Source organism: Delphinapterus leucas, chromosome 18, assembly GCF_059928025.1.
Source record: "Delphinapterus leucas isolate spDelLeu-1000000601 "Yukka" chromosome 18, BTC_Dleu_Yukka2, whole genome shotgun sequence".
Lineage (NCBI taxonomy): Eukaryota > Metazoa > Chordata > Mammalia > Artiodactyla > Monodontidae > Delphinapterus > Delphinapterus leucas.
The window spans coordinates 12,625,493-12,640,725 of NC_143146.1; the positions used below are offsets into that span (position 1 = coordinate 12,625,493).

The window sequence follows — 15,233 nt, forward strand, 5'->3', positions numbered from 1 at the left end:
TGCGTGGCCACAGCATGACCCGCTTGAGACCCACTCCCTCTTCTTGCCCCTTTAGACTAAGCTTGTGTAGCCGCAGGAATGCGAGAGCTGACTGGAAGGGACTGGGAAGGTCTGTAACAGCCACCGTGGGAGCCAGGAAAGCAGTGGGGCACTCTGGCACAGTCACCGGGATGCTCCGAGGACCAGGGAAGATCTGAGTTTGTAAATTTACAGTGGCAACAACCTCTGTTGTGATACATTTTTTCCAACCACTCTTAACTGCCGTGGGTAGCAGCAGAGGAGAAAGGAACGGCAGCCGCCCCAGAATCACAGCAAAGCAAGGGAGAATCTTGGGAGAAGAGGGTCGAGGGAGGGGAGGGTCCTGCGAAGTTGAAGGGCAGATGTGATGGGAGGGGACAAGATGGAGAGGCAGCTCAGCCAGGATTCGGAAAACCAACTCAATGCCAACACTGAAAAAAACAGCACCAACACAGGGGCATGGACCTCCATAAAAATGTTACCAGATATTTATTACTGGACATCTATCCCATTCAAGTGTCCCCCGGAACCTAGGAAGATCAGTCATGCATGCCTTTTATTTCCCATTTCTGCTGTTCCTCATTCAGGGATACATACTTGGAATCAGGAACTGAGGAATGCTTCGGGTTATACATCAGACAGCCTTACGTACAATGAGCTTTAACTGTGTTTTTAAAAAATATACCAAGAAGGAAATCTTCCTACAAAATGTTCAGGGAGAACAAAGACTGCAGTGTTTTATTTTTAAAAGGCGTGTGTTAAGCGAAAGCCGTCTCGAGGCTCAGGGTAATACCGACGTTCTTTCCCCTTCGTTTCCCCACTGTTTAAATACGCTTTTGCTATGAGCTGAATTGGGGCCCCCTCCAACTCACAGGCTGAAGTGCTAAACCCCTGTACTTCAGAACGTGACCTTATTTGGAAATAGGATCTTTACAGAGGTCATCAAGTTTAAATGAGGTCAGTAGGGTGGGCCCTAATCCTGTATGGCCGCTCTCTTTACATTGGGCTGGCCAAAGATTTCGTTCAGGTTCTTCCATAACATCTCAGGAAAAACCCAAACGAACGTTTTGGCCAACCCAATAAAAAGGGTATATTTGGAGACAGACACCCAGATAGGGAAAAGGCCACGTAAAGATGGATGCGGAGATGCAAGGCACCCCAGAGACTGCCAGCAAATCCCCAGAAGCTAGGAGAGCACCACGGAACAGATTCTCCCTCAGAAGGATCCAATCCTGCCAACACCTTGGTCTTGGACTTCGGACCTTCAGAACTCAGAGAGAATGGATTTCTGTCGTTGAACCTGCCCAGTTTGTGGTACCGCGTCGCGGCGGCCCTAAGAAACCAACACAGATTGTAACCGTGAAAAAGGCGCTGTCTTGACACCCTAATAACTCCACAAGGGCTCTTGGGTCTCGCTTTTCAATGCTTTAGACACTCAGCCTTATATCTAGATCGAAGGTAATGTGAGCATTTGAGTTGTTTGCGGAAACACGTTCTGACAAATGACCATGGAAGATGACGTGACAGCCAAACGCACTTGATTAGTTCGCCTCATCCGTAAATGGCATCAGAATTAAAGGACAGGTAACACCCCCATTCCTAAGGATTTTGAACGTCGTCTGAAGGCACTGGTTGTCAACGCTTTCCCAGTCTGGCCCTCAGTTACTTGCGGCAAGTTGCACAGAGTTGCTTCTGGATGACAAGGAAATTGAAATGCAGAGTAAATATAATTTTCCTAATATAAGTGGAAAGCAAGCAATCAACCACCATTTGATACTTCCAGTTTGTACAATCTACGTAATCACTGTGAATCTCAGAGGTTCATTTATAGAATCACAGATTCTTCTTTGTGATTATAAACGAGGCAGTGCCTTTCACCAGCAAATTAGCAACACGCCTTTCACGGCAACTAAAGGAAGGCATCATTTCCGGTACAACAGTTGTCATAGAAAGGCCAGTCGATGTCCCAGTCCTCCGTGGCAGCACGGAGCCACCCAGGTGTAAACGTAAGTACTGTCTGTGCTCCCCACTCTTTGGATGCTGCCCTCCCACACGCTGCAAGTCCTCTCAATTCTACCTCCTTCACTTCTCCTGCGTCTGTCACCTCCCCAGCATTCCATCTGGGGCCCTTATCAGTCACCACCGTGTGTCACTGGGCTTTCCTCCTGCAGGCTCAGCCCTCTTAACCCATCCTACCCACTAAAGAGTATCTATCACTGGCATCTGTCTCACGGACCAGCACGACTGATGTGGTAGGTTGCTGGACTCTATGGGCTCCCTAAGGCCCTGAAGCCCATCTAATGGCATGGGGAGAGCGGGGATTAAGTATAGAGAGGGGCTGGGCCAGGACCCTGGCTCTATGACCTAGATCAAGCCCTTTCTGCCCTCTACACCTCACTGGGGTCATTCATGCCTACCTCATAGATTCACTGATCAGCCATAAGTGAAAGAACGTTAAGTACAGATGTAGCACAAAGTCTGGCACACAGCAAGGGTTTTTTTAAAGGGTAGTTCATTTTCTTATCAGCAACACCTTGCCGTGCGTGTCCATAAATATTCGTGGGACTCATATCGTGTTTCCAAGATCACATTCCATAAAATAATACCAGCGCTCTGGAATTCTATTGTGGGTATCAAGTCTAGCTTCCTGTTTATATAAATGAGGAAGGAGAAACCTATAAGGCTCCTGGCTCACAGTTATCAAGTATGACTTTTAGAATTGCTTTCACACGATCATTTTCTCTACAGATCCCAAACTGATTAAATCATTCCAATATATTTCTTAGGAGTTAAAGCTATGATTTCCAACTCCAATGTTCGAACTGATGAAAGACAGCAAATAAGCGAATCATAAAAAATAAAATAGCAGATCATTTAAACATCAGTCTGATTTGTATGTTAATATGTTTCACATTCACATTCACACACAGGGGTATCTAGCCAGCTAAATGCTTCCTTCAAAGGAGCCAGCAGAGAAGACCCGTCCTAGAGGGTCCTGAAACCCTCCGTCCACCACCTTGAAATCCTACAGCCCACCTGTGCCAGAGGGATGAGAGGTTCTCCTAGGAAAATCCTGACTCTAGGAAAACTGAGAGGCTTTGGACTAAGTAAATGAAGGAGACCAAGAATTCAGCAAAGCTGACATGCACATAAAATGTTTAAGCTACACGAACACCCCCCCTCGATGTTAAAGCTAAGGGAACTGAAGCTCCGAGGAGCTACAGACATGTCGGAAAAAGGGAGTAACTGTGCTTGTGAGAAGCTGAGACTTCATCACACCTGTCCAGGTGGCACTTCCTTCTTACAGATCTTCGAAAGCCACCTGGGCTCCTCATCTCTAATTCAGGAAAGACTCACGCGAGACTATATAGAAAGCTGGGGGGGGGTAAAAAAAAGAGAATTAGTCCACTTGACAAGTACGCTAGTTTTAAATTTTAAAGTGTTTTCATAGGCTTCTTTTCCATTTCACCTGCCCCAGAGCTCTACAATGCAAGCACAGTCTCAATTCTGCTAATGAACAAGGAGAGTAAAGCTTAGTGTGAAAGGAAGAAAAAAAGATTAGCTTTTAAGGAGAAACTAATCTGCATCCAGGACTCTGCGAGGTGTTTTCTCAGAAGGTATTTCACGTGAGCTTCACCTCAGCCCCGTGAAGTACGTGTTCAATGGATTCAGAGACGAGGACGTGGGTTGAGAGCGGTCATCTTCTCACCCACAGCCACCCAGCTAATAAGGCTTGAAGCCCGGATGCGCGGCCCTGGACTTTCCCCTTTAACCACTCTGTTTTTATAATTCAGACAATTTATTATCTCCACTTAAAAGAGGGGAGGGGGTTTCCCTGGTGGCGCAGTGGTTGAGAGCCCGCCTGCTGATGCAGGGGACACGGGTTCGTGCCCCGGTCCGGGAGGATCCCACATGCCGCGGAGCGGCTGGGCCCGTGAGCCATGGCCACTGAGCCTGCGCGTCTGGAGCCTGTGCTCCGCAACAGTAAAGGCCACAACAGTGAGAGGCCCGCGTACCGCAAAAAAATAAATAAATAAATAAAAAATAAATAAATAAAAGAGGGGAGGAAAAAAGCAGCTTCTCAAACTCGCTACGTTTCCCCAGAATACTGGCCCACTTTAATGTCTGATACAGACATTCTCAATTACAGTTTATTCCTTTTATTTATTAGTTTCTACTGAGAGACTTTTCAGGGAGAAAATAGCAAACAGCTGTTACAGAATTCCTGCCATCACGTCAGAGCCTCAGAAATGACTTTGATCAAGGGTCTACAGTGGAGTTGAAAGGGGCACACAAACATTTCGGGCCAACATTTAAGTTCTACTCTCTGCTTCTAAGGAACTAGAAAGGAAGGCTAACAGTATTCCACTGAAATGAATCATGAAAAAAAAATTTTTTATCTATTAAAATAGCCCTTGAATTTAACATCATGAGACCAGACCCAGGCGGACCATTTATCATTCAAGTTAAATAAAACACAGAAAGGACCATGCAAAGCGGAGTGGACATGAACACTCGTTCAGAAACTCTGCTAATAATAGAAGCCAAAAGCAACGCTGATAAGGGGAAAGAAATACGGACTCATTTTTAAAAAGCCGAGTGAACTTGTGAAATTCCTTCCCCTCATCCTGCTTCAAACTGAAGCTACTTAAGGGGCAGTTAATGGAGCTCCGGGCACACACATCTCCCTTCTGGTTTACATAGTCAATTAAATTTTATTTGGGTCTCGGTATCACCACCATAGCCTCTTAGTGCATTTTACGCAAAAGAAAAAAAAAATAAAAGGACCCCTGAACACACACCTGCCTTCTAAGATCATATAATCCAATCAACTGCAAGGAATAACCCCACTGCCAGGGACTTGCGATTCCAGGGGAATTGAGAAGCAGAGCACATATTAAAAAGGAAGATATATTTCCCCCCAAGATCTTGGTTAAATGTACATTCCACCTCTTTGGGGAGAAAAAAAAAAAACCCAAGACATTTAGTGGCTTATCCAAAAAGGCATCGTCTCTAAGATGGCTGAAATAGAAATTAAAAAGGGAAACAAGATCATTCAAAATAAGACAAAGACAGAAAAGGACCATGCTTTTCTGTAGACACAGTGGCTGTGAGTGACACAAGGCCAGCTCCAAGCCATCGGCCTCAGCTTTTCCCGATGTAAACTGGGGGGTCCCCGAAAGGACACGCAGAGCTTTTTAAAAAGACAAACTTCTGCTACGTCCTTTTTTCTGAGCGCAAGCCTATGAAGACAGTTTTCAAATTCTCTAACCATTTACGACCTTTTGCAGAACCACAAAGCACTTGGAGGAACAAGCCCTCGACTGACGTCAAGCCCAGGCCTCAGTGAAAATTAAAGAAATTAAACGACTGCTTCATTTCAAAATGTAAGAAAATAAAATAAATGTTTAATCATTTATGGGCTGACCGTGTGAGACTCCAAATTAGGTCTGAGATAACATAGGCAGTTTTGCCCTCCTTAAATACAAAAACCCTTTGCAGTCTTTTAGTATGACGTGCAACCTAATCATTTTTCTTAAAAGTTTTAGATGTTTGTTTTCAACAAACTTGTTTGCTTCCTGCTAATAATGTGTTGTCCAGAAAATATTTGATTTCTTTCCATCTTCTACCTACAATTTTCAAGTGGCATAAAGTTTGGCCCAATTTAGTTTAGTGAGATGTATGTAAGTTACCCCACCTCCCACCAACACACACACACAAAATCCTAACGTTGCCTGATGCTCCATAAGCAACATATTGTATACCATCCGCTTATTCACCCTGACCACATTGGTCTGAGTACTTACTAGTTACACAGTAACTACTATCTCTGAGGAGGTTTTTAGAATTTTGTGGTTTTTTTAAGATTAAAAATCCCTTTTCTGAAAGAGTTTACCATCTGCCTGGGGGATTAACAAATACAGTCGTGAAAAGGTAATTCATCAACAAAGATGTCAACACAAGGTGCTGACTTCCAAAAAAAGAAAGGGAGAAAAAAAAGCCTGTAGTATCATCTGGACCAAACACCTCATTTTGCAAATAAGGAAACCAAGTCACAGCAGGGTTTATAAGGGAACTAATTAGGGAGAGAAGCAAGATTAAAGCCTGTGACTCAAAGTCTAATTAGAGGTACACATAACAAGTACTATAAGAAGAGAGAGATGGCCCCCAGCAAGAGCTATGGGGGGGGGGGCTTGGACGGTTGAGGTGATCTTGATAAATTTGTCAGTGGATGCTGGCCGGTGTTTAGAAATGGAAAAAGAACCAGAGCAGCCCCAAGGTGAGGCTGTGGTGCCTCCTGTCTGGGAGGCTTGGAGGCAAGTTTGAAAAGATCCAATAGGGCAAGACAGTGGAAGCCCACAGATCTTATGAGAAGCGGCAGCTCGGGGTCGGGGAAGGCGGACAATGTTGGGGTCATGAGGACTGGGTTCCAATCCCAGTCCTATCCCAACACTGTGCAAATGTGATGAAGTGACTCGAAGCACTCCCCAAGTGTTCCCTCATCTTACAGAGATGACAGCGCCAGCCACCCTTCATCACTTGCGAGAGGCAAATGATTGAACGGAGGTGTGGGCAGTCGGTCACAGGTTATGGCATCGGCTGGGTCCAGGCACTGCTGAGGTATAGAATCTCATGATAAACAAGAATAAAAGAGGCCGTGCCTCCACAGAGGTCCCACTCTACCTGCGGGAGGCCAAAAATAAGCATGTAAACAGGTAAGAGAATTTTCTGGCTTGAGAAGCTAACGCACAGGATGAACCAACCGAGGACAGCAGTGGGGAATAACAACGAATAATAGCTCAGCCATCTGCAGCGGGCCCTCCAGGACGGCCCGAGCTCTCTCCCAGCCTCCCCAGACGAAGAAATCCATACTTTATCCTCAGGCAGCTGGGAGCTGTAAAGGCTTCTGAGTAAAGCAACCGACAAGACACAAACACAGGGCGCGATGATTATTACTCCCCGGGATGGCTGTGGCTGACACGGAGCGCTCCGCACATGCACCAGGCCACGCCCGCTCACTACGCAACAAAGGCCAGGCGTCTTCGCATCACCTGTGAGCATCTCTCCCAAGCGTTTTCACCAGGGCTGCTCAAAAGGAGCAGAACGTGGCTCCGTTTGATTTCCTCTGCTCTTCTCCACTCTTGCTAGAGTGGCCTTGCTAATGAAAACACATAAACTGAATAAACACTTGGGGAAGGCGCCATCTGTTCACCCTACAAACGTCAGTAGGAACAGCATTTGTTTACCAGCGGGGTCGTGAGCGAGGACAGGACACATCAAACCTTCTCAGGAACCTTCAAGGGGGATGGTCCTGGCAGGGGTGGGAGTGGAGGGAGTCATTTAACCCTTTCAGACCCACACAAGTCACCTCGATTTATAATCTCTGGTTGGAAGGGAAGGCTGCATATATCACAAACCACAGGTTGGGGCTTATCCGCACAGCCTTTTCCACATAAAGATGATAAAACGCCCCGTAAGAATTTACTATCAATATTACTTTTGAACTTTCAACTCTGTAGAGGAAATACCTAAAAAGACCGTCCAAGTTCAAGAGCAAAGGTGGCGGTAGAACTAGCCATGGCGTAGAAAAGTCTGATGCTCACGCTTTTCAAAGGATTCAACTCTTTAATAAGACTTCATTCAGGGCTGTAAGAAATGATGAAGACTGGTGTAGTTATCTGTGCCAGGAAGTGTTTAGGGAACATGCATTTTTAAATGATGACTTGGCCTTCGTCCATCCTCTAAAACAAAAGTCTTAGGAAAGGCCCAGGAAACTCAATCCCCCAAGGAAAGCTGTGGTTCATGGAAGAATGTCCCCCAAGGCAAACTGTAATGACTTCTGGCCAAGTGCCTGCTCATGTGTGTGATGAATGTGAATTATCGAGCAGGATCCATCCTTGTGGGGTGCCCAACCTGAGGAGGGAGCACGTGTGGGCTAAGGGGACACTTCCAGGCTCAGACACTTGGCCTTGATGAATCCCCAGCAGAAAGTTCTGGAGCAAGGTTTAAAGCACTTATGGGGAGCTGGGTCTCTTGTGATCCTATGTCCCTCCGCTCCAATCCCAAGCACAGCGGCTGAGTCACCACAGCCAGCCTGATGCTTCCCAGCTGTGCAGAGACCTGGCTGATTCTGTTCTTAAAGACCACAAGGTAGCAATTTAGAATCAGCTTAGTCAATAAAAATGCTGATTGCTGCCTTTCTACAGGCAGTTATGGAAAACATCTGTTGCCCATGGGTTGAGAAGGAACATCCTGACTCAACGCCAAAAATAAAAATTAAACATGAATGGATGAGGCATGTGAAAATATTAACAATAGCATTAATTCTACTTGTAAGATTCAGTCTACTCCTAATATTCAGTCAGCACTTAATGAGCACCTACTACATGCCAGGCGCTGTGCAAGATGCTGGGGATGAGACAATAAGGTAAGGTCCCAGCCCCAAGAAGCCAACAGTGAAGCGGCAAATGCCCACTGGTACCACTAATCATATTATGGCCCAAGCTCTTAGTATGTGCCAAGAGTTGTTCCTTTATTTGTATCAACTCTTTTCTTCTCATAAAATGAGGTAGGGTTTTTGATTAGCCTCATTTTACAGAGGAGAAAACTGAGATACAGAGAGATTAAGTACCTTGCCCAAGGTGATTAATGTGTCAGTAGATGAAGCTGGGATTTGGATCTCAGGGGTCCAGCTCCACCCTGACAGATGTATGAGCAAAGAAGTCTGAAATGGGGGAAGAAAACACCCCCAGCCACTGCCTCAAGAAGTTGGCATCTGGGTAAAACAGACAGGACCTCTAAGGATGCATAGGAGTTTATGTGGGAAGGGGGTGGTATGAGAAACCTTCCAGGCAGAGGAGTTACAAATGCAAAGCACAGACAACAGAAATTATCAAGTAAAATCATTTTTTTTTTTTTTTGGTAAAATCATTTTTAAAAGACGCAAACACACTTCTATTCCTATTTCTTAGGCAGGGAGTTCCTATACAGTTCCTAGCTAAGCAGTAGCTAGGACCAGAGTTTTGACATCCTTTGGTTCAGGGAAACAAGAACTGCAAGTGAATACAGTACAATGCTTCCTGTAGCTCATGCACACAACAGCAGCACTTGCTGGCCCTCGGTCCAAACCACATACGGGAACACCAATGTAAACTGATACAGCCACTATGGAGAACAGTATGGAGGTTCCTTAAAAAACTACAAATAGAAATACCATATGACCCAGCAATCCCACTACTGGGCATATACCCTGAGAAAACCATAATTCAAAAAGAGTCATGTACCACAATGTTCACTGCAGCTCTATGTACAATAGCCAGGACATGGAAGCAACCTAAGTGTCCATCATCGGATGAATGGATCAAGAAGATGTGGCACATATATACAATGGAATATTACTCAGCCATAAAAAGAAATGAAATTGAGTTATTTGTAGTGAGGTGGACGGACCTAAAGTCTCATACAGAGTGAAGTAAGTCAGAAAGAGAAAAACAAATACTGTATGCTAACACATATATATGGAATCTAAGAAAAAAAAGGTCATGAAGTACCTAGGGGTAAGATGGGAATAAAGACACAGACCTACTAGAGAATGGACTTGAGGACATGGGGAGGGGGAAGGGTAAGCTGGGATGAAGTGAGAGAGTGGCATGGACATATATACACTACCAAACGTAAAATAAGATAGCTAGTGGGAAGCAGCCACGTAGCACAGGGAGATCAGCTCGGTGCTTTGTGACCACCTAGAAGGGTGAGATAGGGAGGGTGGGAGGGAGACGCAAGAGGGAGGAGATATGGGGATGTATGTATACGTATGGCTAATTCACTTTGTTATAAAGCAGAAACTAACACACCATTGTAAAGCAATTATACTCCAATAAAGATGATAAAAAAAGAAAAAGAAAAAAGAATGCGTTGCTAGAGACTTGGGCTCAGAAGTCCTTAGCAGTACCAAAGAGGAAACACTGAAATGAAATACCTCACCAAACCAGTCTGGCAATGAAGAGAAAGGAGGCAGGGTGCGGGAGGGATGTGGGGTGCGGCGCGGGGAGGAGAGGAGGCTGGGACATGCTGCAGAAGGCCTGACTCTACCAGGCTGGCAGGTGTGCCCCTCAATCTATTTTCACAATTTCAGCAGATTAGCAACGGCTTTGTGCCTCAGAATATGAAGAAGTTCAAGTCCTTGAAGAGACAGGAATTCCACAACAAGTAAATTAGAAAGATACAAAGGTTGTTTGCAATGTGCAATAAATTGGCAGGTTTAAACATAGCTTTTCTGAGGTTTATCTTCCCTGAGACACTTAATGGTAATTCACACCCTCTGAACAACAGTCTTTGAAATGAATATGACTTAGTGAATCACATTACATAAACCATTAAATGACGAGATGCAGACATGAATGCCAACTGTTAAGTTTTAGTTGCTCTAGCCATCGGGAATAATTGATGGATCGTCTCCACTTTAAAAACACGTTATGTTCCCAAAGTTCGCTTACAGTTTGGCTGTTTGGAATTCAAGAGTTACTTCCTTCCTCCCCCCACACACAAGCCATGTGAGATGTGGGTGTGGTACCCAAGGGAGAACACAGAAAACAGGCAGAGGGTGCTGGGAGTTCTCTGGAGGCTAATTCATTCTTGAGGAGACTGCAGTCAGGGTTCTACAGAGGTGGACACACACGTCTGCACTCTCCCTGCCACGGGAACAAATCCTGCATCTGCACAGAACTAACTGGTGGTGGTTCCCGAACCGCTAGCAGCGGTCGGATTTCAGGAGGAGGCTGGAGAGAAGGATGAGGGAGGGCAAGGGGCCATGAGGCAGGGGCTCTGAGGAAGACACCAGAACCACGGGGGCATGCAGCTCTAGCTGATGGACAAGGCCAAGGCTGCCGTTCCTTCTTCTCTGCCCGGCTCCTGGACACCCCACTCTGGTCCGCCCCTGGGATGGGGCCTCTTCCCTTCTAGGGCTGCCACACTGGGGGCTGGGATCAGGGTTCTTCTGCACCCCGACTCCCCACCCACAAACATGCACGGCAACTTCTCTGATGTCGGAACACCCATTCAGGTCTTTGATGGTTTTCTCAGAACTTTCCTGCCGGTAACCTAGGGAAACGGGGTGCTCACACACATGCATCGACGTTGAGAGGAACTGCTTGTAACGAGCAAATTAAACTGAGACGCAGACCACAGTTCCCTCCGATTCAAATATATAAGTAATACATACGTAGGCATGTACACACAGATATCTACTTGAATATGGAAAATCAGAGTAAAATTCAAACGACACACCCACTGATATCACAGGGCGCGGTCCACACATAAATCCAAAAACTGACAGCTCGGAACCAGACGCTCCAGAGGAGGACGGCGAGGGTGGGCAGGGAGCCGCTGAACACACAGACCTGCCACCTCGCGTCACCGAAACGCAGGAATGACACGAGCCTCCCCGTGCCGAAGGCTGCCCCCGACTTACCGGAACTTCAAAGGCCTCCTGGGTGTCATCCAGCATCTGGATTCTGACGGACATGAGTTTTCCTGAAGGCGTCGGGGGAGGCTTCTGTCCATGTTCCAAGGTACTGATCCCCGAATTCTCCGCTGTCCCCAGTCTCGATCCTGGAGTTGGCCTCTGCTCTATTTCTCCCATGATGAGAGCAGATTATATGATGCCTGCAGGAAGCAGAGAGAAAAAAATACATCAGGAGACTCACTGAGACCACCTTAGTAACATTGGTCGCCTTCTGCCGGTCACTGTGGCCACGTCCCCGAAGCACAAGATGGCCAGTTTCCACCCCCCGTGCAGGAATCACACGAGCTGATAAGCGTTCGGCTCATTCACACACAGCGTCACCTTTAGCCACTCAAGGCATGCAAATATTTGTGCATATTTTATCCTTCTGCATACTTTTTTTTTGCGGTATGTGGGCCTCTCACTGTCGCGGCCCCTCCCGCTGCGGAGCACAGGCTCCGGACGCGCAGGCTCAGCGGCCACGGCTCACGGGCCCAGCCGCTCCGCGGCATGTGGGATCCTCCCGGACCGGGGCACGAACCCGTGTCCCCTGCATCGGCAGATGGACCCTCAACCACTGCGCCACCAGGGAAGCCCCATCCTTCTGCATACTTTTACATAGTTTATCCTTTTCTAGTTTTACAGTCAGCTCTTAATACGATAGATTCAGTTGTGTTCTACGTATTATTAGTTAGGGTCTACCATGAGCTAGGCACCACTTTTCACACACTTGCGGTCTGCTGGGAAGATAATGAGCAGTGCCTAACCCATATCATTAGCACCCATTAGTTTACCTTTTATGGATCATGGAACATACCAAGTAATGTGGGCATTATCAAGATAAATAGATAAAACGTATCTTCTAGCTCCCGAGTTTATAATCTGATTGAGGAAACGAAACACACACTCACACAAACCCAGGTGATGTCAGGTAGGGTCTTTTCTCTCGATTTCTTCTTTTCGTCCTAATTAATTTTTTTTCCTGCCACCCTCCCGCAGTTGTTCCCCCTCTCCCAGGAAACCATTCTAGGTATTACAGTATTGACAAAGTTATCTTCTCCATCATGCAGAAGGTAGGAACTGAACTCCACTGAGTCTCAAACGTTGGGTAATGCTTGGAAGGAGACAGGAACACACAAGGAGAAGGAATTCCAGGGAAGTAGAACAGCATCAAGAAAGCTATGGGACAGAAATCAGGTGGCATTTAGGAAGACAAGTGAGAATCAGTGCTGCAGAGTTAAAGATGCATTTGGAAACTAGGTTGGAATCAGACCACAAAGGACATCAAAGGCCTAGCTGAGAGATGTGGTCTTCACCCTGCAGGGAGTCACTGAATAAGAATAATGACACGACGAAGGTAGAACTTGAGAGAAATGCATGTGAAGATGATCTCTACTAATGCGCTGGAAAAAGAGACGGGCTGGCAGGGGTTGGGGGAGTCCAGTTACAAAGCTAAGGCAACAATTTGAGCTCGAGGGGATCAGCTTGAACAGTGGCGACGGAAATAAAAAGATGATGCTATGAAACCCACTTTTATGGAAAAATTAACCCGGTGTTGTAAATGGTTAGCTACTGAGAAGAAGGAGATTAAAGTATAACAGTGACCAGAAAGTTTTAAATCAGGGCAGAAGTGAAGAAGTGGGAGGGGAAGGTGTGTGTGTGACTGGGGACACATTGAAGGCTTTAAAAGGATATCCAGCAGGCTGTGGTGGAGGTGGAGCTGGATTGGGGCTTTGGGTTCAGAGTCCATCTCGCTGTAGAAGTGAAAGCCAGGGTGAGAGTGAATGTGAAAGGGGTGGGGGGGGGACATGGCAATGAAAAAGCAAAAAGAACAAACATGCCCAGCCATGGGGGTTGCTATGGACTGAACTGTGTCCCCCCAAATTCTTACCTTGGAGCACTAACCCCATGTAGCTCAGAATGTTACGGCATTTGGAGACAGGGTCTTAAAAGAGGTGACCAATTTAAAACAGTGATTAAGATGGGCCCTAATCCAATCTGACTGGTGTCCTTTTAAGAGGAGCAAATTTGCACACACACAGAGACACCAGGCATGCACAGAGGAAAAGCCATGTGAGGACACAGGGAGAAGGTGGCCGTCTGCAAGCCGAGGAGAGATGCCTCAGGAGAAACCAACCCTGCCAACACCTTGATCTAAACTTCCGACCTCCAGAACTGTGAGAAAATAAATCTCTGTTAAGACACCCAGCCTGTGGGACTTTGTTATGGCAGTAAATTCACACAAGGGCCGATGGAGAAGAGGCAGAGAAAGAATGACCCTTTGTCTCAGTGACAAAGAAAGTCACAGAAGGGGCACTCAAGGGTCACCTGTGGTGTAAGGTATAGACCTTAGGGCTGCATCTTACGAGTCATCCTTCAGCTCTTTTCTTCAGGAAAAAACATCCAGTTTGTGAGCCTCATTTTGTAGGTTCTTCTTGACTAACGCTCTTCCTTCTCCTGAAGGGTCAGTCAGGTTCCTTCCCAGAAGTTTCCCACCAAATTCCATATGGGAACCTCCCCTTCCTCTCAGTGAAACCTCGAACATTCTCCCTGTGACACAGAGGGCTGGCCCTGAGGTCAGTAGAGTAGAAACTATGGAGTCACCTCAATAAGATGGGTCATTGGATCAAACCACCCTGGCCTAAAAAGACACACCCTTTGACTGAAAAGGGAGAGGGCCTGACCACCACCCAGGAAACACCATTTACTACTTATTTCTCCCACACTCATTTTCCCCACCAACTTTCCACCAAAGCCTGTAAGAGATTATTATTCGTCCCTATGCAATCCTTTGAGATTGGACTTCTGTGTCACCATGCTAGTTAAGGACCAGCCTTTTGAGAACTACTAGTCCTTTCTTGAATGTCCATCTATGATTTCACAGGTCTGCTATACAAGTAAGTACCTTTCTGATTTCTCCCCCAAATAAGTTTTTTTTTAAGAACCTAATTCCAATCTGTTTGATTATGTGATTATCTTTTGCTTAATCGTCTCTTGGTCTTAAGACACAACTAGACTTTGCTCATCTACAATGCTTTACACCGAAGTGAAAAACAGATCACCTACATTTGTTCAATGAATCAAATGTGGCTGGTATAGATCTAATTAACTATGGCATCATTGTGTTTAAAATAATCTTCACAAACCAGGCAGAATTATTCCCCTATATGTTTTCTATTCATGGTCTCATGGTTAAAAATAAACACAAGCACTAAAGAAAGCTTTCACATCAGTCCAGTTTGCCTTCCCCATTGCCAGCCTCCTCTTTGCACTCATTCCTACTTTGGTGTTGATCCCTCCCTGCCTCTGTAAACATCCTCCACTGCTCACCTCCAACCCCACCTTCTGTTCCCCGCACTCCACCAGCATGGACAGGCCCTGTCCTCAATCACTGATGCTGGGCCTGACCACTTGGCCTCTTCTCGCTCTGAGTTGAGAGGGGTAGGTCCGGGCTGTGGCTCTGATGCCCATCCAGGGAGCCGACGGCAGGGAGGTCAGGGTTTATTCTCTCACGTCACCCCACCTTAAAGGTGCTCTAAACTCATTTTCTCTTTGTCCTACCTAAGCAAAGAGCAAGGCTCTCATCCTCGAAATGGAACCCTTTCTCTCCACGCTGGCCCAAGATCCCCAGAAGAACATTGTGATTTTTAACAGCTTGGCACTTAAAAATTAAATTGAGCCAGTGATTAATAGACATTTGGTACCTTAACTT

At 46.2% G+C, this 15,233-nt stretch overlaps 1 protein-coding gene across 2 annotated transcripts in view; it reads right to left on the bottom strand.

Moving 5' to 3' along the window:
• FARP1 (FERM, ARH/RhoGEF and pleckstrin domain protein 1) overlaps nucleotides 1–15,233 on the bottom strand; it is a 289,640-nt gene that overhangs the window by 220,694 nt on the left and 53,713 nt on the right. For both annotated transcript variants that reach the window (XM_022576900.3, XM_022576901.3), the window contains exon 2: nucleotides 11,489–11,682. In XM_022576900.3, the coding sequence (XP_022432608.1) occupies nucleotides 11,489–11,659 (171 nt within the window). In that variant the 5' untranslated portion in view covers nucleotides 11,660–11,682. The remainder of the gene's footprint in view (nucleotides 1–11,488; nucleotides 11,683–15,233) is intronic.